Below are 21030 nucleotides of genomic sequence, written 5' to 3'. Positions count from 1 at the left end.
GAGAGAGAGAGAGAGAGAGAGAGAGAGAGAGAGAGAGAGATGTATTACTCATTTCAAAAGCAGTACATGGAGTTTCATACAACTCTACCCAGCAGGGTATGCTTAAAGACTCGAGGTTCATTGTACCAGGAACAGAATCCAATCTTATTGGCAAGACCCCGTAGAGTCATTTACTTAAAAAAACATGTCACTAAGCTGTTGGTTGGCATTGAGAAAGCCTCCGAGGCAAGAGCAAAAGAGAAAATAACAACAAGGGCGGCGATAGAGGATGAGCAAATGCAAGCACACAGCCTACTGCAGCATGAATGTCAAATATTCATAGGATCAAAAATATCATTGAGCTTTTACTTTTACTTTTTCTTTCCCCTGTGGGTTCAGATAACTCTGGGCTCGACGAGCAAATCTCTGAAAATCCTCCAAATTCCTGCAGCCCCTCTCTCCGGTATGCCAGCTGCCGGGTGGTGCTCCCTTTGATGTGTGAAATTACTGAAGGGTCAGGAGGACACACGTATCAGCACACTCCCTCCCATCAGAAACGGCCTCACTTCCTCAGATAGATGGCTTCTGACAGACGGAGATGAGGAATTGTTCTCTAGTTTCTCTCCCCCTCTAGTTTTTAGCTCTCTCTTTGCTTTCCCTCCCTTTTCCCTCGTCTTGCCCTTGATGCTCGCCTGGAGGTGCCATTTGGGCTTTCGACAAACTGCTAATTAGGAGCAACAATCATTTTCACATTTTTTTCAAACTCTTCAAGGGAGGTCAGATAAACTGTTCTCTAGGGTTGTGTGTTTCTTCATATGGTTGTATTTATGTTTCTCTGCTGGAATATTATCTCTATTGTGCAGATAAGCGAGAGCTTGACAAGCTCATAAAAACTGCCTGAATGCGGTGATTAAGTAGCCAATATACAGCATATTACACAATGTATTAATCGGTGCTTTTGGTAGAGACAGAGCAACTAGTTCTTATCAGCTTAGCTAACTACCACTTAATGGGAAAGGCTTGGAGAGAACAGATAGAGTGCTGTGTGAATGGAACAATGACATTCAATTGGTTTCTTTGTTTTCCCCCAGAGGTCTGGACAGTTCATCTTGCAGCACACATTCAATGAGGTGACTTTACCATGCAAGAAAAAGATTAAAAATCAGTGAGGTATAAGACAAAAAGGGTGAGTCGGAGACCATAACCATAGCAACAAAGAGCTATGAGTAGAAATATGACAGTTCACTGCATAAAGGTGACTTAAATGAATGAGATCATGTTGCAAAAATATTGCCTATGAGGATACACTAGTTTTTTTGGTTCTGTTTCGCTAAATCTTATTCACAAGATGTGGCCATTTTTAAAATGATATTCTCTTTGATAAAAAAAAAAAAACAATTTTACCACTGAGTTTGAAACAATTTTACTGACAGGTGGTGCACAGCCAAAAAAGAAATATAACTGTCAGCATCATAAATTGTGACTGACAGACAGCGTGTTGTTTTATCTGTTTTACAGTTATCGGAGAGGAACTTACTGATATTCTCTGCCGGCACTTTTACGATCGCCGGCTCGATCAGGTTTTCTGCAAGGACAAAGGCCCCTTCCTCCAGGGTATCCAGTAGCATTGTGGCCGCATGACTTTGTTCTGTGGAATTCATGTCTTTCCAGGATTTCAGAGCTTCTGGCCTCAAGAGGTTGTCAACAGTGTCCACAATTGCCTGTATCCATGGAGACAAGTGAAATGTCAGCATGCTGTTTCTTCCCATCATAACTTCAGTTTAATAACAATGAGCGGGGACTGGGCAGCAAATGGTAAAAAGGGCATGCATGGCCAACAGTGACAGTAGCAACAACGAGTGAAACTGAAATATCAAGATCGCTCCTGCTGAAGACACAAGGGTTCAAGGAAGTCAGGGGTAACTAAAATAATAATGATGATAAAAAATGCAGTATGTTTTATTTAATATTCTGTTTACAGAAAATAAGCATAATCTGAGGAAGCCTCTTTTGGACCAGTTTCTTTATTGAATAATGTAAAAATGCTTGAGGGGAAAAAGAAATACAAACCAAATGTGTTTTTCCCTTCAATGAATGAAGCTGTCTATAATGCTGAATTCACTGTTTAAAGCAGCTATTTTCCAGCAACAATTATCACCATGAACAATATGCTTATTTCCCTAACAGGATCTGACCATAATGGCCTTGAATACCATTCTCCTGGAGGTAAGAGGGCATTATCATGAAATCCATGTCCAAAATGGCCATCTGAGTCAAGATTGGGGGAACATTTCTGCTTGTTTTCAATGGCAATCCTTTCATTTCCTGCTTTCTGATAAGCAGTAAGAAAGCAAAACATTCCACAAAACCCACACAAGTATCATATGTTGATAAAACAAGAGTTTCCTGTGACCCTTGAAGAGTGAGTTCATGACTCCTGCATGACACAATCAACCACAACCTTGCTAACTTTCTGAAATCCCACTAAAAACTGACAGTTGTACAAAGATCCAGAATCTAGAGCAACCTTTTGGTATGATAAATCAGAGTGACAATTTAACCATAGGTGCCATTAACCACAGCAAGGCCCACCACAATAACTGTAATTAACCACAACAAGCCCTTGCTCACTGTACCAATTAGTCACAGCTGTGATTATCCAAAACACTAATTGACCACAGACAGGATTATCCGTTTGCCTGGAATAACAAGAAAGGGCATCAACCAAAGTCTGAACCAATAGATGATTAACCGCAACATTTAACCACTGAGCTCATATTAACCACAGCAATGATCACTGTATCCAGACACAGGGCTCTCAGCGTGTCTTTATATCACGGGCCTAGTACAGAAATCAATCTCTGTGGCCCTAACCTTGCAGGCAACTAGAAGCTTGCGAGCTGTGACTATGATGGAAGTTAAGTGTGTGTGTGTCTGTGCAGGAGAGAGTAGTGGCTATTACAGGGTCGGAGCCATTACAACCAGACAGACACTAAATGCCCCCCCCCCCCCCCCCCCCCCCCCCCCCCCCCCCCCCCCCCCCCCCCCCCGGTGAGCCATCCTCAAAGGAACCATGAAATCCAAAAGGGGAGAAAAAAAAGGTCGGAGCGGTCTCTAATTTGTGTAGCACAGAAAGAATCAGTGTTCAGACTGAATCCTCTTTAATTCTCGCCTGGGTGGAGGTCACTTTACAAATCACAGGGGTGCTACCAGCGGAGCCCCCCATGGCTCGCTCTAGCAAGAGAAAACAAATCACGAGCTTGGTGAACACACCAGTGAACACTCAAACAGCGCTGACTTCAAGATGATGAACAGAGACAAAAAAACAACCTAGAACCCAAGCTGGCAGCCCTGTGAGGCTGTACTTACAGTAAGAAGCGCTTTGAGCTAAATGCTAACGTCAGCATGCTAACATGCTAACAAATATAATGCTCCCATACAATGCTGCGTGTTAACATGCTAACATTTGCTAATTAGCACTAAACACAAATTACAGCTGAGGCTGATGTAAAGTGAGAGTGAGAATGTCTGCGCCAAATTTTATTTAAAAAAAACATTGAATAGTTGTTGAAATATTTTACTTAGAGGGGAACTGATTTTACACATGAAAGTCTGTTTACAGGTCTTGGAGAGCCGTAGCGTACTTCATAAGTGAAGTAAGTTGTATATTGCATTTTGTCGCTCCAGAGAGAGTGGCACACAAGTTTGATAAATTAGAAGAGAAGTCGGGGTATCACCAAAGTCATTAGGATGCATCCTCTGGGAATGAATGTCTGTACAAAATTTCATGTTCATCCATCCAACAGTTGTTGAGACATATAAGTCCAGACAACAGCAGTATACATAATCCATCATGAAGGAGTCATGAAGCTAGCATGCCTAAAAAGACATTTCTAAATCAGTTAAGGGAAATGATTGCCCTTTTCTCTCAGTAAAATGAGACCTTAAGTAAAAACAACCCAAACTTATAGAGAGCCCCTGCGAGCCACTCAGAAATACAAAATCAGAACATTTGTTTTATGCAATGCAAGGCATCTCCTCTCAAGTGTTTACACCCTGCCCTTGTCTTTCAGCACAGCCTACCCAAGGAAATAAACTCTGCCACAGCACAGGAAAAGCAAAATGTCTGGGGAAGAGACTGAAAAATCAGAATGGATCACAAACATATTAAGGGGCTCAGAAATTAATCTCACAGATAAAACACAACTGCAACATGAGAGAATTTTTTTTGCTAAGGGGACAAGGGATACTAGAAATTGTACAATGTAAGCAAGTGAAAATTGAACACGCTGCCACTTTGATCACACTTCTGGCTGACAGGGAGGTGCAATTACTACCGTGGGAAGGCAATTATTCACACAACTTATAAAAAGCAGACAAGAGAGATGGGGAGAGAGAGAGAGAGAGAGTGGGGGAGGAAGAAAAGAAGAAGAGAGAAAAATGAGAAGTGATAGCACACAGAGGAGGAAAAAACAGGACAAAGAGTGATATTGACAGGATTGGTGTAAGACAAGAGAACAGACAACTGACTCAGATGAGTGAGCAGCCATATTTTGTACAAGCAGGTTACCAGGCACATACTGTAACAAGACAATGAAGGACACAGAGACAGTTCTGCATGCTGCTGGTCAGGTGTTGGGGATGGGGGTAAAAAAAGTGACATGGAAAGCCTACAGTAGTAGTTATACCTTCATATACGCCCTGCATGTCTTCTCTCTTTTTTGAAGCTTTTCCACACAACAAGAGGATCAAGCACAAAAGACAGATCGTTGAAAGAGGTGGTAAGAAAAGAGGAAGCATTAAATCATGCCACTTACCATAAATAACAGAATTAATGAATAGAAGAAAAGGCACAGGTCTATAAACGACAACTATAAAATTATGCGATAGCTCTAAATGCTTTTGGGGGGGGGGGGGCTGTTTTGTTTGAATTCTAAATATGAATATGGATCACATAATAGCGAGGGGGAAGAGATGAAAAATGCACAGCAGTGTGGAGGAAAAAGTGCTGAGACCAGATTCTGATGCTCCCTATTAGTGATGCTTTAAAATACATTGAGAAGATAAACAATGTAGGATGAGGTCATTTGTACTTCATGGCATGGAGAGGATAATATACCATTCGCACTTTTTGTTGGTCTCTTGGCATTAAATAAGTTGCCTTCGCCTCCTAATTGAGTCAAACCAGAGAAAATCATACATACACACATACTGTAGCTCTCACACAGAAATGGAAAACAAAGACATAAAATGTTCTTGCTATCCAGACAACCTCCACATCATAAATACCTCTAGCAAACACACACAGGAATCAAAAATGTTTCTTCAACCAGGACAAAATTGCTCCCAAGGGCTACATGAAATTTAAAGGACCATACCAGTGTCTTTGTAAAGGTGATTTCTTGTCCATATATATGTATACGTATGTGCGCGACAAAGGCTGCAGATAGGTTAACAAAATTAAATTAACAAATACATTAAAATTAAATTAAATTAATATATGAATTAAACTAAACATTGAAACTAAAGTGCACCACCATGTCAAAAGTGTCCTCTGTTGCACCTATAACCACACCCAACAGTGATGTCACAGGGTACTGGGATACACCTGTACATCACTGCAGAAATGTTAAACTACTGGAGTGCAGTAAAAACAAGATTTTCAGGGGCTGTATAGTTACTCTTTAAGTATAAATCAGTCAGTTTTCATTGCTGAAAAGTTGTAATAGCTGTAAGGAAAAACTGCGCTCTGCCTTTCTCTTACAATAAGTAAGCCATGGTTTCAAAAAAAGGTCGGGGAAGTGGAGAAATCGGATTAGTGGCCTGCTGCACGTATATGTGGTTTCTTGTGTGCAAGTAAACATCAATGTCTGCATTCATTTTTGTCAGAGTTGCATTATAGTTTCGGAGTAAAGTAGTGCATACTTTTTAAGTCAAACTGCACTAACAAGCAGCAATAATGTCATTTTGACAAACATTAATGCGGACTTGATGTTCACCACATAGGACTGCACAACTCACGTTTGCTAATAGATTTTCATATGAAATGATTGAAAAGCAATGGCTGCCTGGAACAGGAGAAAAAAACAACCATAAAAAAATCTAAAACTCAGCAGCTTGGTTTGCAGAATATCAAGCTGTGATGTAAAGTGTATGTGATTTCTAAAGAAGACAATAAAAACAACTGGTATGGTCCTTTAACTTTTGTCATTGTTGCTTGTAATCAGCCATGGTGTTGTGATGTACAACTCACCCTAACACTATCGATCCCACAGTGAGAAACCTGTTAGCTCTTATCTTCAAATGCACAATAGCAATGTATCTGTCTGAACATTAATGCACAAACGACGGGCGTCATGTTGCTGCAAATAACCTTGTTTACAGAGCAACTGTTTTGTAGAAAGTCTGAACAATGTAATTTTTCAGACTGTCACTCATTTCTTCATGGGACTGCCAGCAGCTGAGAGATGCAGGTACATCTTATGCCTACTCTTTTTTCGCCGATTGCTTGCAGAGGCTCTGGGGGAAAGTAGTTCAACACTTGTCAGCAATGAAGAGTTACTCTTTGTGTTGGTGGGGACCTCATGGCCATTAGCTCCTTAAAGGTAGAACTGCCAGGTGAGCCTGTGCTTCCAAAGCCAGTAATTACCAGCGAGCTGTAGAGGAATGAGCCTCCCCTGAGGGCTAGACCTGCCTCCCAAGCCCCCTCACCTGGGACTTTGTGTGTCCATGAATGTGTGTTTGTGCGTGTAAGTGAGTGCACGCATAGATTTGTGTTTGTTGCATGTTGGTAGGTGTCCTGCTAATGAATATCCTGAGTCATGCTGACACAGAGTTGGGCCAAAAGGGGGACAAAGTTCAGGCCAGAAAGGAATTTTCACAGTACCTTGTTGAAGCTGCGTCCAGCTGAGTCCTTCTCGCTGGGCCTAAGCTCCTGCAGCTGAGCATCCAGGATATCCACGAGCTGCTCCATCAGGCGCACCGAGGAGCTGACGTCTCCGGCAAACACCGGGCCCTGTGTGTGGCGTGCCAGCTCATTTGCTAAATTAGCAGCATTTTCGCCACTTCGAATCTAAAAACAGCAGCGAGGAAAAGATGGGGGTGTCAGTGAAGCATCGATAAAGCTTGGATTCATGATCCATTGCGACAGTGCTTATTCAGAAGGAAAGTCAATGTGTGCAGAATTAATGTAAATGTGAAGATTGCATGTTTAGCAGGGAACATAATAGCATAACTGTAACATACGTGCTGAAGAAAAGAAAAGAATAAACTGACTTAGCTGTGACCCAATGTCATACTACATACTAATTATATATAGTATATACTATGAACTAATGTTTATGGTATGATGCTTTTGTAGTTAGTGTACAAGAAATCAGCATACTTTTCCTTTTTGTACTGTAAGTGGAAATGAAACAATACATGCACAGGCATCAATCAAAATGCTACTTCGGAATTCCACTGCCAATTAAAGTTCACATAGAGAAAGTTAATGCAGCGATCATATCTTATCATCAAGTGGCCAAGTGGGAAAAACATTCATACCATTGAGCCTCAAAGGTGTAATTCAGAGTTAGAGATACCAGAAATCTCTGACAGCTGCAATATCTCCCACTTAGCAAAAAAAATAACTACAGAAGTGTCAACAAACCAGAGGCAATTTATTTGAATTTTTGCAGCTTCTATATGTTCTTTGTGCATTGCCTTTTGGGTCAACCACACACTCAAACCTGCATATAATTAGTAGCATAGTACGGACTTGGGGCACAGTTTTTCATAAAGTCATGTCTACATTTCCAAAAATGACCACTGCCAAAACTCAGGAACCCTTTACGCTGCACATGGAAAGTGTTATTCAGGTTGAGAGAAAAAAAGCATCTCTTCCTTACAATGCAATATGTTGTGTGTTTGTGTTGCATTATGGTCCGTTCAGGCAACTGAAACTGGTATCTGTGCATCTACATTAGATATCCACCTGCATGGCTGTTGAACATCAAAGCAGTAGAGTGAGTGAAGAAAGAAGCTTTGGCTCTTTGATTCTCACTAACTGACTGCAGAACTTGGCATTTATTCCTGATGTTTTAGATAGGTAATTTATTTCTGCTACCATGCTGTACTTTAGCTTCACTTGAAAAAAGCTAAAGTACTTTTATATGTAGCCATGACCAGTTCTCTGGTGGTATATAAAAAAATACACCAAACCAGCAAAAAGGTAAAAAAAATAAATGCTATAGATGTTTGTCTTTAGCCGTGTAACATCTTTGTTTGCTGCTATATTTTGTAATTGACAAATTTCTGTGTTACCTTTTGTGCCACTTGAGTCACCCAGTGGGAGGTGCAGTTGCTGAGGTCTGGGCCTTTTGAGCACCAGGTCCCGGCCACAGTGCAGAGGAAGGAGGCGATGCCTGCAGTACCACAGAATAAACATGACAGTTGGAGAGAAGCCAAAAACCTTGCTCAGATAAAGTTTCTCCTGCTGATCCTTCATTCATACACACTCTCTGGTGCAGGAAACTAACTGTTAGGCATGAACAACCATTTCTAAACAATTTGAAAGCCTGCAAGCTTTGTACAGTCTACACAAACAAAAAAGATAAATGTAGAAGGGACACTAAAACACTATCAGGTTTCTACATAGCTTGGGCAAAACTGACAGAAAAAAAAACCCAATGGACTCTGGATTGTAATTGCCTGTAAACATTTCAGAACTGTAAACATTTTATATGCTCCCAAACTATGCTTGTCTAAATAAAATACAAGATTAGTCCTTATGAGTGCCTTATCACTGACAACAGCGACAACATATGTAATCAAAGACACATTCTCTTTTTACCTCAACATTCAAAACATTGTCTCTTTTTTGCTTTCATCCTCCAATAGCCCTGCTTTATATTTCGACAGTTCTGTCACTCTCAGTGATAGGGTGTTAAGGTAATTTGTGAGACATTCCTGTGTGAGTGTCATTGTCAGCTGAACTGGTATAACCATCATCAGCAGAATGTTCCTCTTAGTGCCGACTTGCTACACTTACAGACACAAGCGATTTTAAATGTGAGAAATAACTGTGAATATACTGTCTGGATGTAATTAAGATTAATTAGTAGACTTTGGACTTTGGTAGAGTTTTCTATTTTATAACTTTGCACATATTGTGCATCATTGTATTGGTTTCTGCGCTTTGTTGGGACGAACATGGGCAACAGTATTTTTGTCCCTCCATGCACTCTCAGTTAACAGGAATAATTTACATTATGCCATTATATTTAAAAAAGCTGTGTTACCTATTTTCAGAAAGTGAAAAGATCTACTCTGCTCAATATATAGTTTCAAATTTGACACATATTTTAGTTCACAGAAGTAAAGAAGGCAATAGCAAATTTAAAGCTGGGGCACAGGGACATCTTAACATATTTTGTCAGAATCTTTGAAGCTTTGTTCTTGATCATTTGTATGCTGAAAGCGTGATTATGAGACTCTCTTTGAAATATTTGATTGTTAATGGAAAAAGAAAAAAAACACTATGCCTTTTAACCCCCTACAGAGTTTGGTGGGGAATAATCAAGATGAATAAAAATAGTGGGACTTACACAAGATGAAAAAAAATAGCAGAAACACATGCACATGCAAATACATTCAAATGTTGTTGGCCTTGTGAGTTTCAGCAACAATGAGGTGCTCGGTTATTTTGTCTTTTAACTTCCTGTCTACAACAGAAGTGTAATAGACATTAATGTGTTGGTATTTGTGTTTTATCGTCTTTTTTAATCCAATGTCTCAGGTAGATCGGATGTTATCAGGCAACATGACCTTTTCAAAAATGTGGACCGATCAGGACTGGAACTTGTATTCACTATAGCCAGCAGAAATGGCAACCGGAAGTTAATAATCAAAACTAGAAATGGAAGGAATGAAGAAAGGGGCAGTCTGCATAAGGTCAATGGCCTTGCAAACATAAACAGTGAGCAGAAAATTTTGTTCTTAAAGCACTGCTGTGATTTAGCCTTTAAAAAAGTAGTTGGACATTTTACTAGTATATGCTAGTATAAAATTCCGCCAAGTAGCGTCTCCTCTAAAGTTCACTAATTCTTACACATTGTAAGAAACAGTTACAGCACAAAAAAACACAACTTGTCTCTCTACTATTTCTGTTCATGTCCAGGTGAAACAAACAAGGTACAACATGTTAATTGGCAGACTTTTAAGCTAGCTCTTTCCCCCTGTTTCCAGTCTTCCCCCCCCTGTGCTAAGCTAAGCTAATCACCTCCTGGCTCTAGCTCTCCAACTTTGCTTAACGCACAGACATGAGTCGTATTGATCTTCTCATCTAAAGTTCAACAATGAAGCACATAACCGTATTTCCCAAAATGCTTCTGCGGAACATATTTAAATCTATGTAATAGATTCAGTAGCTGTAAAACAGTCAGTAGCTAGTGCTAGCATCCTGCAGTGGGTGGAAAAAATAATAAAATACGGTGTAAATTTCAAGAACATTTTGGTTTTCAAACAGTTTTCACATGTCATCACCATGTGTCAAACACTAAGAAAATCACACCAGATGGTGGCCCACCTCTGGTTCCTTTGGGGCAGGGCCTCTCCACTGTGCTTCCAGTGTGGGTCTGGGGCCAGTCAATGGCTCTCCTCCTAGTAGCATCGCAGAAGCGTCTGGGCGTTGGTGGCAGCTCAGGGACGGTAGGTTCTGCTGTACCTGTGCCACGATTGTCCTCAAATGGGTCCCTCCCGTCTCTTGGATCTGCGCCAGCTACAGTGACGTCAACCGGCCCCTTTGCAGTGGACACGGTGGTGGTGACAACAGAGGTGGTCTTGGGTATTGATGACGAGACGGAGAAATCCTCAGTGGTTGGCACTAGAATGAGAGAAGAGAGAAGCTGTTAGAGCTCGATTCATAAATGGCGCCTTGAACTCCTGTTGATTCTAGCAGTGGGGGAACTGCAACTGTTTTGAATCCCATGGCTTGTTGGTATTGCTAGAGTTGCTGCTGCCCATAATTCCTGGAAATAAAAAAAACCCCATGCAGCTTTCAGCACTCCACCTATTTTCTGCTCCCTCGCTAAACAAAATCAAGGCAAACCTGCCAAAGCAACACCACATTATCTATCTCTTGCTATTTTAAGGTTTACTTGAGCCCATAAATAAGACAAGCAGTGGCAGTGGCATCCTTTGACATAGCGGTGATTTCCTCCCAACAGAATCAGTACCTTGTGCTGATTAAATGTCAACAATGAAGACAAAGCCTGCCTGCATTTTACTTTATTTCTGCCTAGTTCATCTCTCTCACTTTGATAAAGCTAGTGTGCGGAAGGAGAACTGCATTGCTCAGAGCAAAAACCATACATCAGCAATAATCCGATTCCACTGTATTCAGTCCACGCCTACCCGGCAAAGCAAATCTATGTGTGAATGTGCACATGCACGTGTGCAAGTGCACTTGTGTTTGCTCCATTGCTCAGGTGTGTTCCTGCTTAAGACCACTGCGTGTGCAGAGATGGATATCTGCTACAGAGAGCCTGGAGATAACTAGGAAATGAGAGCAGAAATAGGAAATCTATCAATTGTATAGAGTATATGAATAGCAAATATGAATACAAAAGAAAACACAGTGAATGTTTGTGTGTATGTGCATGTGTCTACATGGATATACTAGTCCCCTGCATGAATGATCATACATTTTTACCTACAACCCCCGATTGTATTTGGCGATAAAAGCAGCTTCCCACAATGAGATCTGCCCTTGTGAAAGGCACTATAGTGTTTTCTTCAGGTACCCTGGGTGTTTCTGGGAAAATGCAATATCATGCTATCTGACGCTCCATCATCAGACACATATCTCCATTTCCTGAGAGAGAATGGTGACAAAGCCCACATTTCACATTTCACCCTAATCAGCCAGTCAGCAGGATCTTTGCTTTTTCATTCCAGTGAAATCTCTGAGTTTATTACAAAGCTGCTATCTAGTGATGTGACCAGGAGCCCCATCAGGGAGAGAACAGTGTTCTTGTGATGCTCACTATAGAAAAAAACAAACAAACCACGCTACAGTGAGGCTGAATTGTGACATTTTACTTAGTGACCTTTTCCCCTGGCAGGAGCCCGGGCTAATTACCTTACACTCATTCAGTCATTGTGTGTCTGTCACCCAGGCATTCACAGGTTGCCCTGGCCAGCATGGCTATAAAAGTAACAGCTGATGTGCGATTAGCATGAGCAGGTGATCATGAAGTCTTCAGTTAGCACCCACAGCTATGAAGGTGTTCAGAATTACTCCAAGGAAATCAAGTAAATATAACAAGTTTTAAATATGACCAAAGTTGCTGACAGTTACATTACATTACAAATGTCATATTATATGTTTAAGTGGAAAACAGGATTTCCTCTTTTTACTGTTTTTGAAAGATATATAAAGTACACTGAGGTAAATGTGGTAAACAATGTGGTAAATCTGGTATTTTTTCCTAAATAGAAACATAATAGTATAACAATGCCACATTGACAAAAAAGGGTGTTTCAAATATATTATGTATTGCGAGTGAAGTTTTTTATTGACTCAGGAAAAGTGAGATGATTCATAGGCTGACTTGGTTGATTCAATATACGCATATAATGCAATACAAGGGCAAGTGTAATTGGGTTTCAGAATATTAAACCTCTCCATACCTGAGCAAACTTCTGCTTTCCACAGGCTGATATGAGCCCTAATATGCATTTGCCTGTAACAGCATGCTTGCATCACCTGATTAACCTGCTCCTGAGACCATATTGCTCCAACTTAAGAGTCCAAAGTCCCATAACACCCACATTTCAGCACAAATTATCACACAGTATTGAGAAATATTTTCTATGAAATAGTTTCTTTGTCATTTTGACATATGCAGAGTTTTTGGGGGGATTGCTGCAAATAACTGGGAATAGCAAGTCCCAGTCAAGGAACTGCCATGTAAAGAAAAAAAATCTGTCCAACTATTAGGGCTGCAACAAATGACTAATTTCATTATCAATTATTTTAATCATTTAGTCTGTCACAAAACTGAGATAAAATGTGCACCATGGTTTCCCAGAGCCCAACGTGATGTCTTCAAATTCAAACAAACAAAATATTCAATATGTTATCACTGTAGACTAAGAAAAACAGTTAAAATTCACATTTTAAACCAGACAAAAGCTGGAGTCAGTGTCCTTTTTTGTTTAAAAGGTGACTTTAAAGCCTATTCTAACTTGACTTCAAATCATAGGTATTTCTCTGTAACACTAAATATTCATGACTAAAAAAGCAACCATAAAAGTTAAAAAAACAGCTTGAACAGTTTCACCAAGTGTCATCAGATTCTGATTCAAATGTTGCTCATTCCTGATTGGTGCAACGGAGTACGTGACGTGCATTTTCTAAATAAGCCCGGCCAACTTCAAACCAGTCATAAGAGCCCTACTCAGCTCTACTTCCTGTGTCAAAGAAATTCTAAACAACAATATAGATGTAATTCTTGGTATTTCCATCATGTTCATGTTTGTTCACACATACATACATTTCCAAATGATAACCCATCCCGAAATATGATTTGCTGAGACATTTTAAAATTAACTGGCATTCCTGTATGAGCTAAACAATTAGTTGATAATCACTTAATCGTTTTTCCAAGCATAAATACTAAATATTGCCTGGTTCTATCTTTAAAACAGGGTGAAGATTTTCTGCTTTTCTCTGTTTATTTCATTGTAAATTAAACGCTTGGATTTTGGACAGCTGATTGGAAAAAAATTACCAATTTGAAGACATCACTTTGTGATCCAAATGAAAATATTCGTAAGTTACAGCCTTAACTCACAACATGTTCCATCCTAGTTTATGAAAAAAGTACATTTTCATGCTATAAGACACTAGGTCATTATCTCTCTCATGTTCATTCTTAGGCAGAACCATGTCATTTTAATTAGGAGGGGCACCCAAACGTCGACTGAGTGATTTTTTTTTAAACACAAGTCACAATCTTTTTGGATGTTGTCAGTCAGCATGTCTTGGTTCATCAGAGTGTGATTGTGAAGAACATCAAAAATACAACATATCTATTTAACACTACAACAGATATGCTTGTCAGATGTTGATGCATTCGTGGGCTTAATTTGATGTCTCTTCACCAGGCGCCCTACAATTTTCTTTTGATTGCAAAGAGCAAATTCCCGTCCAGTAAGAGCCCTGTGTCCTCTGACAGCACTCAACCAAGAGAGGGCTGCACCAATTAGTTATCATTTCTCTCAAGAGGCAATGAAGTCACTCTTTATGGGCAATCTGACACCAAAGGCATACTGTTGCCATATGCCGAATAATACCTCTTGTAAATAATGGAAGAGTTTGAGACTGAACACTTGAAAAATGGCTGTCACCAGAGTCTAAACAGAGTGTGTAAATGAAAACTGAGCTAAAAAGGAAGGAAAACCATAACACATGCATGACCATCAATCAAGACATCAGAGATGAAGCAGAATTAGTTTTATCACTTTATAGCCCCCCAGAGTCATTTAGATATTTGCAAGGAAGATGACAAAAACATTTCAATCATAATCAGATGATCAGAGGCCTAAATATTATGTTTGTCCTTGCTTTTGCAGATAACACCCCTGCACCAAAAGAGCATTTTTATCTCAAATTACATACATACTTTCAGAGCAATAACAATCTACCTGTCCATACAAACGCCAGGATAAATGGATCATGAGCGGCCTAATACCTGCAATTAGGTAAGAGCAATGACAACTCGCAGCCAAATCAAGCTGTTTTAATTGGTTTACATTTTGAAGATGAATGACTTACAAGGCTAATCCTCATTGTACAATAACAAATAGACACATATTGAGTAAGCAGGGCTCAGTTAAAAATCATCCTTACTTTAGCAGGGTGTTATTAAATGCTCCAGTGTCCTCCAGTCCCCTTTTTTACCTTGGAAGTTTGCTGCCCTCGAACAGAGAAGCACCTGATTCAAATCTGTACTGCTAGAAAATGAGCGATGAACCTTGTGTCAGTTAGCAAGGATCCATTTCTAAACCATATGAGATGGTGAGCAAACTCCCTATTGTCAATCAAAATGAAAAAGAAAAAAAACATGCGGCAGCTGTGGTATAATTTTTTTTCTTCTCTTTTTATCGCACTGTGACCATGAACAAATGGAATAACAAAAAAAGAGCATGATAACTATACAGCACCGTAATTGTAAGGCCATAGCCAGTAACTGGTAGGATTAGCTTAGCATAAAGACTGTGAACAGGAGAAAACAGCTAGCCTGGCTCTGCCCAAACATAACAAAATCCAACTGTCAGAACCTCTAAACCTCACTAATTAACACATTATGTCTTGTTTGTTTAATCCTCAAAAAAAGTGTAAAAATGACAATTAGTTGTTTTATGGTGGGATATGTGCCAGACTATTTACTGGCCAGGGACAGTAACTTCCTGGAGTCTCCGCTGGATACCTGGCAACTGCTCAGAGCCAAGAAAACGTCCGCCATATAACCCCCAGTAGAACAAAAAACTGTCACAAAAAACACTCTTTTCTAAGGATTAAACAAACAAGATGTTACGTGTTAATTAACAGTGTTCATAAGTTACTGGACAATTACTCACTACATATTACTTATTGAAAAACAAACACTAACCATTCATTACTTTCATTCTCTCAGCTCCCCTCTGTCAAAGGAGCATTTAAACAACACCAAATCCCCCACATCACATATTGTACATTTAACACCTGTAGAAATAGGAAACGAGACATTGTGGTTTAACAAGCAGTATTTATTGATCATCTACAGCTAGTTTAATGTTAACACACAGTAAGGCCAACCTGGTCCACACCCCCTCCAAACAACCGATTCTTAAATGTTGGATTACCAGTGTGGTGGTGAACGTTAGCAAGCCAGCTAAAACTCAAAACATGCAAACTATTATCTCTTACACTGCGTGTTGCTGAAAAAAGTAACCACCTTACTGTAACAGGTAATTAAGTTATGCAATACTGCCCAAACACTCTTCATTAGTGAGGTTCTGGTAGGTGGATTTTGTAACCTTGGGACAGAACCAGGCTAGTCGTTTGCCCATTTCCAGTCTTTGTGCTGAGCTAAGCTAACAGGCTGCTGGTGGCAGCTTCATATTTAATATACAAATATGAGGGTGGTAGCCTATTCATCCTGTCATCTAATCCACAGAAAACAAACAAGAGTGGTTCCCAAAATGTCGAACCTTTGCTTTAAACAAACTAAATGTTAAATGTTGTTACGCTAATGATATACAACAAGTAAGATGTGGTATGACTCCATGTGTCTTTATTCATTGTGCATGCATGCTTTATGCATTCTAGCTTAGACTCAATAACAAGACTGTCTCAGAGGATATGAACTGTGTAAGAGCTACAGTTGGCCTTTTTTCCTCTTTACCTAGAGCCAGTGCTGGTAATTAATGACAGAGAAACAAATCCCACAAGACATGAATTTTGCATTAGGCTGTTTATATGCACTCATGATGTTCTGCTTCATTCAAGCCTACGTGATGGGAGTACATGGCCTGGCATAGAAGGTAAAGGCCAAATCATGTGCAGTTTCTTATCCAACGCTGCACACTCCTGCACAAACTGTACCGTTCTTTCATTCTGAAAAACAGATATATTGTAAAACTTTTTTAAAATTTTATTGTCAAATTTGCAATGTATTTTATTTTTGCAGTACTTGTTTTTTAAACTTTTTTTCTTCCTATGTTTATTCTTATGCACCAAAACACCAAAGCAAATTCCTTGTATGTGAAAACCTCCTTGACAATAAACCTGATTCTGATTCTGTGGAATAAGTCACTATTTCTGCTAAATGGAAAAAACTCAAGCCATCAAGACCTCGTTGCAGGCCTCACCGCTTTACTGGCACTTGTTCTTTAAAGAGCAGTAGACAGAAAAAGCTCGGCCGGACATATCCTGTGTCTGTGCCGGGTAATTTATGAGGCCTGAAACGGAGTACTGTGGAGGAGCAGACATAGTGCAGTCACAACTAGGCGGTCTGAGTCAGAGGAAGGTGGCAGAGCAGTTCACAATAAAGACACACACATACAGACAGGAAGATATATGTGCAAACAGAAATACACCTCAGAGCAAAAATACTCCAAAACTCTCTGTCGTGAATGCCTGTAATGTCCACTTAAACAATTCCCTTCCATGTTCTCGCCAGAGCTGATCCATGGCAAAAAGGAGAACAATTAGAGCTCTTGCAAATCTCCTGACACCTTTACTTCAGCCTCTATTTCAGTTGTCGAACAGCATTCTTCAGAGGGTAGAACACAGGATTTGTGCATGATACATCTATAAATGTCCTCTGTCTTGAAGTCTCACCTGGAGGCGTCTGGGATATAAAAGTAAACCAAAGTGCAGCAAGGTGCACAGCTGGGTTTAGCCACAAAATGGCTGAGCAAAAAAAAGAAAAAAACAGCTTTGTGTTGATAGATATCTATCATGCAGGATATGAAATAGTGGTTTTTCTTGACATTTCAATTCAGCGCAGAGCCCACTTGCTCACTGCTACCAGATTACACCGAGTTGCAAAGCCTTTCGGACAAAGTCATTAATTTTCTGCCAATCGTCTTTAAGGCCTCAGATCAATGCTACCTCAAGACAAATTAATTTTCTCTCCTTCTTAGTTTGAAATACTGTCGACAATTACCAGCTCTTCTGATTGGTTTTTTGAATTCATTGGACTGAAATCAGTTACTGCATCTGCACATCACAGAGAATAGTAACGGTTGGCACTTAGGTGTGCTTTTTATTGGCATGCACCTCTTTTAGGGAGACCTCTGAGGAGGGGGACTCTCTATTAGTATTGATCATTGGTGTTTTGTGTTCACAGTGCATTAACAGAGCATAGACATTTTCTTTAAATGCGTGTGAATTGTTTGGAACAATAAGCAGAAAGATCAATATGGGGAATGATCTTAGCTAATGACTTCAAACGGGGAGAGAATTAAGAAACCCGCAGTGTAATAAACACTCTACATAAGGTAAAGGCAATACCGACATGTTGCTAAGGTCAATTATTTTCTGCTTTGATCACTTAGTTGAACTCCCTTAATATAAACCCCTAATCCTGCCGGCACTTCAGTGCCTCTCTAGGATGAGCACTATAGCCAAGGTTGATGCTTCTGACAGAAAAGGACACAGGCGCTCATTGTGTTACATGAGTTCTACAAAGGAGAGAAATACACTGGGTTTGGTGTTCGACGTAACTTCACTCTGTGGTCGATGAATCTTAATGGGCACAATTAATTTCCTTTACGCCTCAAGTGGCCCTGAGTTTCAGAGAGAGAGAGACATTATTTCAGCGCCATTAGATTACCCTGCAGAATAGGTTGTTTAATTCAACGCCATATCATGGGCAGCAATAAATCCTAATAGCTACACAGTAAAGAAGTTAAAGGTGTCGATCTGAAAAAACCTAATAAACAAGAACCAATTATTTTCAAGTGCCATTCACAAAGCCCGACATGCTGCTGCTGGCCATGGCATCTCGAGATGCCTCCTCTCTCCTTCTTGTTGCTCACAACATCCCAAAATGTTCCCATAAAACACACTTAATGATCCACAGTGACAAGTTCTGCTGCAAGGATGCATTTCTGATTGGTTCCCAATAACAAAACAGTGGCAGGACGGGTACTTAGAATAATGAGTGAAATCAACAACTATGTTCTGTGGGGTTCCTTGATTAAATGCACTGTTCCTGCACCAAGTGGCAACACTAAGCCTATGTGGCATTTATGTTTACCGAGGCATTACAGTAGCTGAGAGAGCACATTAAAACCCATCATTGAAAATGCTCTGTGATGGCCACTTTCCTCCTCTCCCTGAGTCTCTTTTGAGACAAGGAGGGTAATTATGATAATTCAGTTGTTAATTACATTTACATACATCAGGACATGAACAGTCGAGCAGGCAGTTTGCATGCATGGAGAACTGATTAAAATTTGAGTATTTTTCATATCTTGTCTAACATACTCTTAATTGAGGCTGTAGTTGTTCAGCAAAACAGACACAAACTTAGAGCCCCCCTTGGGTGTTGAGTTTTCATGCTAGGGAGATTCCAGGGAACGGCAGGAAAACAAACAGACGTGTTGACAAGAGGCCAGAGATCAGGAGCACACAGCCACCATTGAGACATCAACGCCAACCCGCCCCCCCTTCAATAGCTCAGGTCAAGAATCAGATTTCCCCCTGCTAGCCCCTCCTGAATATCCAGAAGTTAAAAATCATAAGCTAATCCAGACCAGTGCTCAGAGGCAACCTGAGCCTCTAACATAACATGAAGTCGGGTCAAGCTCCTTGTTTCCCCACTTCATACAGGAGACTTAGCCCAGCAGCTCTATGGGGTAAGGTGGCTGCTGTCAGGTAATTAAGCCCATCATCACTTTAATGTAAGGTCTCTGTCTGATGACACATATGTCGCCTCTCAGCACTTCACAGATTAATTTAAACCCCCCTAACCGCCTGACAAGATCCTTCACTGTAATTGATCTCTGTTTCTAGCCTCTCTTCTGCCCCGATTCACCATGTGGTCCATAATTTACACACACTTCAGGCTGGTGGTTTTAGAAATATTATCGCACAATAGGATGTCCATTATCTCCTGATCTATAGCAAAAAAAAGGCTTCTGTGAAGTTGCCGAGAGTAACCATGGCAACACAACTTGAAATCCCAATGTAAGGAGGAGAGGATAACCTCTGACATACTGTGCACAATACTTCTTAAACGTATTCCCAGAAGTGTATATATAATGGTTTTGGATGAGGCCTGAGATTAAAGAATTTGATAGGGTCCAAGCTTCAGCTGCAGCGAGTGCCTCAGTTTGCCTCATGGTAATAAAGACACGGGGATTTGAAACGGCGCAATCCCACTGGGAGCTATCCCTCATTCTAAGGTGAATCTGTAATTTCTGTCTGCAAATTAGCCCTTTCCCCAAGACTAACACAACCCTCTTTTCTTTATCACACCTGAATTACATCCAAAATTTAAAGGCAGCCATCTGTAACATGCCACGCTGCAACCAAACAATAGAAGAATTTCACAGAGACAATGAACTGCACAAATATAGTGGAGCAGCACTCACCTTCAGCAGGATCTGGTGGCCCGAAGTCCAGGTCATAGCGCAGGGTATAAAAGTTATTCCACACGTATAGCTGGTTGTCCCTGGGGTTGTAATCCACTGCGGTGATGTACTGGTACTGGTTGGGGAAGAGAATGTCAGTGTACTCGCCCTGGCTCAGCTTGGTATTGTAGATGTAATCAATTTGGCTCCTGCTGGCCTCGCTCTCGTTCTCTTCGTAGGTCGAGCGCACCACATGTAGCACGCCGCACACCATAAAGGCGTTAGAGGCAGAGCGCTTGTCGTACGCTGTCTCCCATGTGGCCTCAAAGCGGAGAGTGTAGGGGTTGAGCTGGCTCACCACAATGCGCCCATTGTTCTGCTCCGTGGCGTAGATTACCCATAAGCCCCTCTCGTCTACTGCCAGGTCAATGTCAGTCTTGCCACCCCAGCGATAAGGTGAGGTGTCATGATAGTTGGCATTATTAACAATAGCCTCGCCACTTTTGATGCGGGTGCGCAGGTCAAACTTGACAATGTTGCGAGTGCGTTCCTTGTTAAAGAAGATAGCACCATCATAGGCAACGAAGCCTGTTCCATCAACACGGTGCGGCAGTTTATAGGTGGTCGTCTGGCGACCATTTTTGAAGTCCTCCAGAGAGGCATACTCGATGAGGGTATCAGTGCGGTACGGCGTCCACGGCATGAAGAAGACTTTGTCACCGGCCTGCAGCGGGTCCTTGCACCACGACCCGGCTTGCTGCTCTGCCTCAAACAGGAAGGTGGCGTCTCCTACACCCTTCAGAGTCCCGGGACAAATGAAGACTAGTGACAGAGAAAAGAGTGAAACAAAATACAATAAGGCAAAATATTTCACAACACACATAACACATTTGACACGCATCATTCTCGCTGCTGTACAACTCAAGTAAAGGACAAAAA

At 40.7% G+C, this 21030-nt stretch overlaps 1 protein-coding gene across 5 annotated transcripts in view; it reads right to left on the bottom strand.

Annotated features, from left to right (window-relative positions):
• The window catches only part of LOC123972400 (adhesion G protein-coupled receptor L2-like), a 126765-nt gene that overhangs the window by 20429 nt on the left and 85306 nt on the right, over positions 1-21030 (bottom strand). For all 5 annotated transcript variants that reach the window (XM_046051895.1, XM_046051896.1, XM_046051897.1 and 2 more), the window contains 5 exons: positions 20113-20913; positions 10547-10843; positions 8284-8384; positions 6866-7051; positions 1517-1700 (listed from right to left, as the gene is read on the bottom strand). In XM_046051895.1, coding sequence (XP_045907851.1) covers positions 1517-1700; positions 6866-7051; positions 8284-8384; positions 10547-10843; positions 20113-20913 — 1569 coding nt within the window. The remainder of the gene's footprint in view (positions 1-1516; positions 1701-6865; positions 7052-8283; positions 8385-10546; positions 10844-20112; positions 20914-21030) is intronic.

Source organism: Micropterus dolomieu, linkage group LG06 (genome assembly GCF_021292245.1).
Source record: "Micropterus dolomieu isolate WLL.071019.BEF.003 ecotype Adirondacks linkage group LG06, ASM2129224v1, whole genome shotgun sequence".
NCBI classification, from domain to species: domain Eukaryota; kingdom Metazoa; phylum Chordata; class Actinopteri; order Centrarchiformes; family Centrarchidae; genus Micropterus; species Micropterus dolomieu.
The sequence above is the reverse complement of the archived record's forward strand: the minus strand, read 5'-3'. Positions and strand labels throughout refer to the sequence as shown.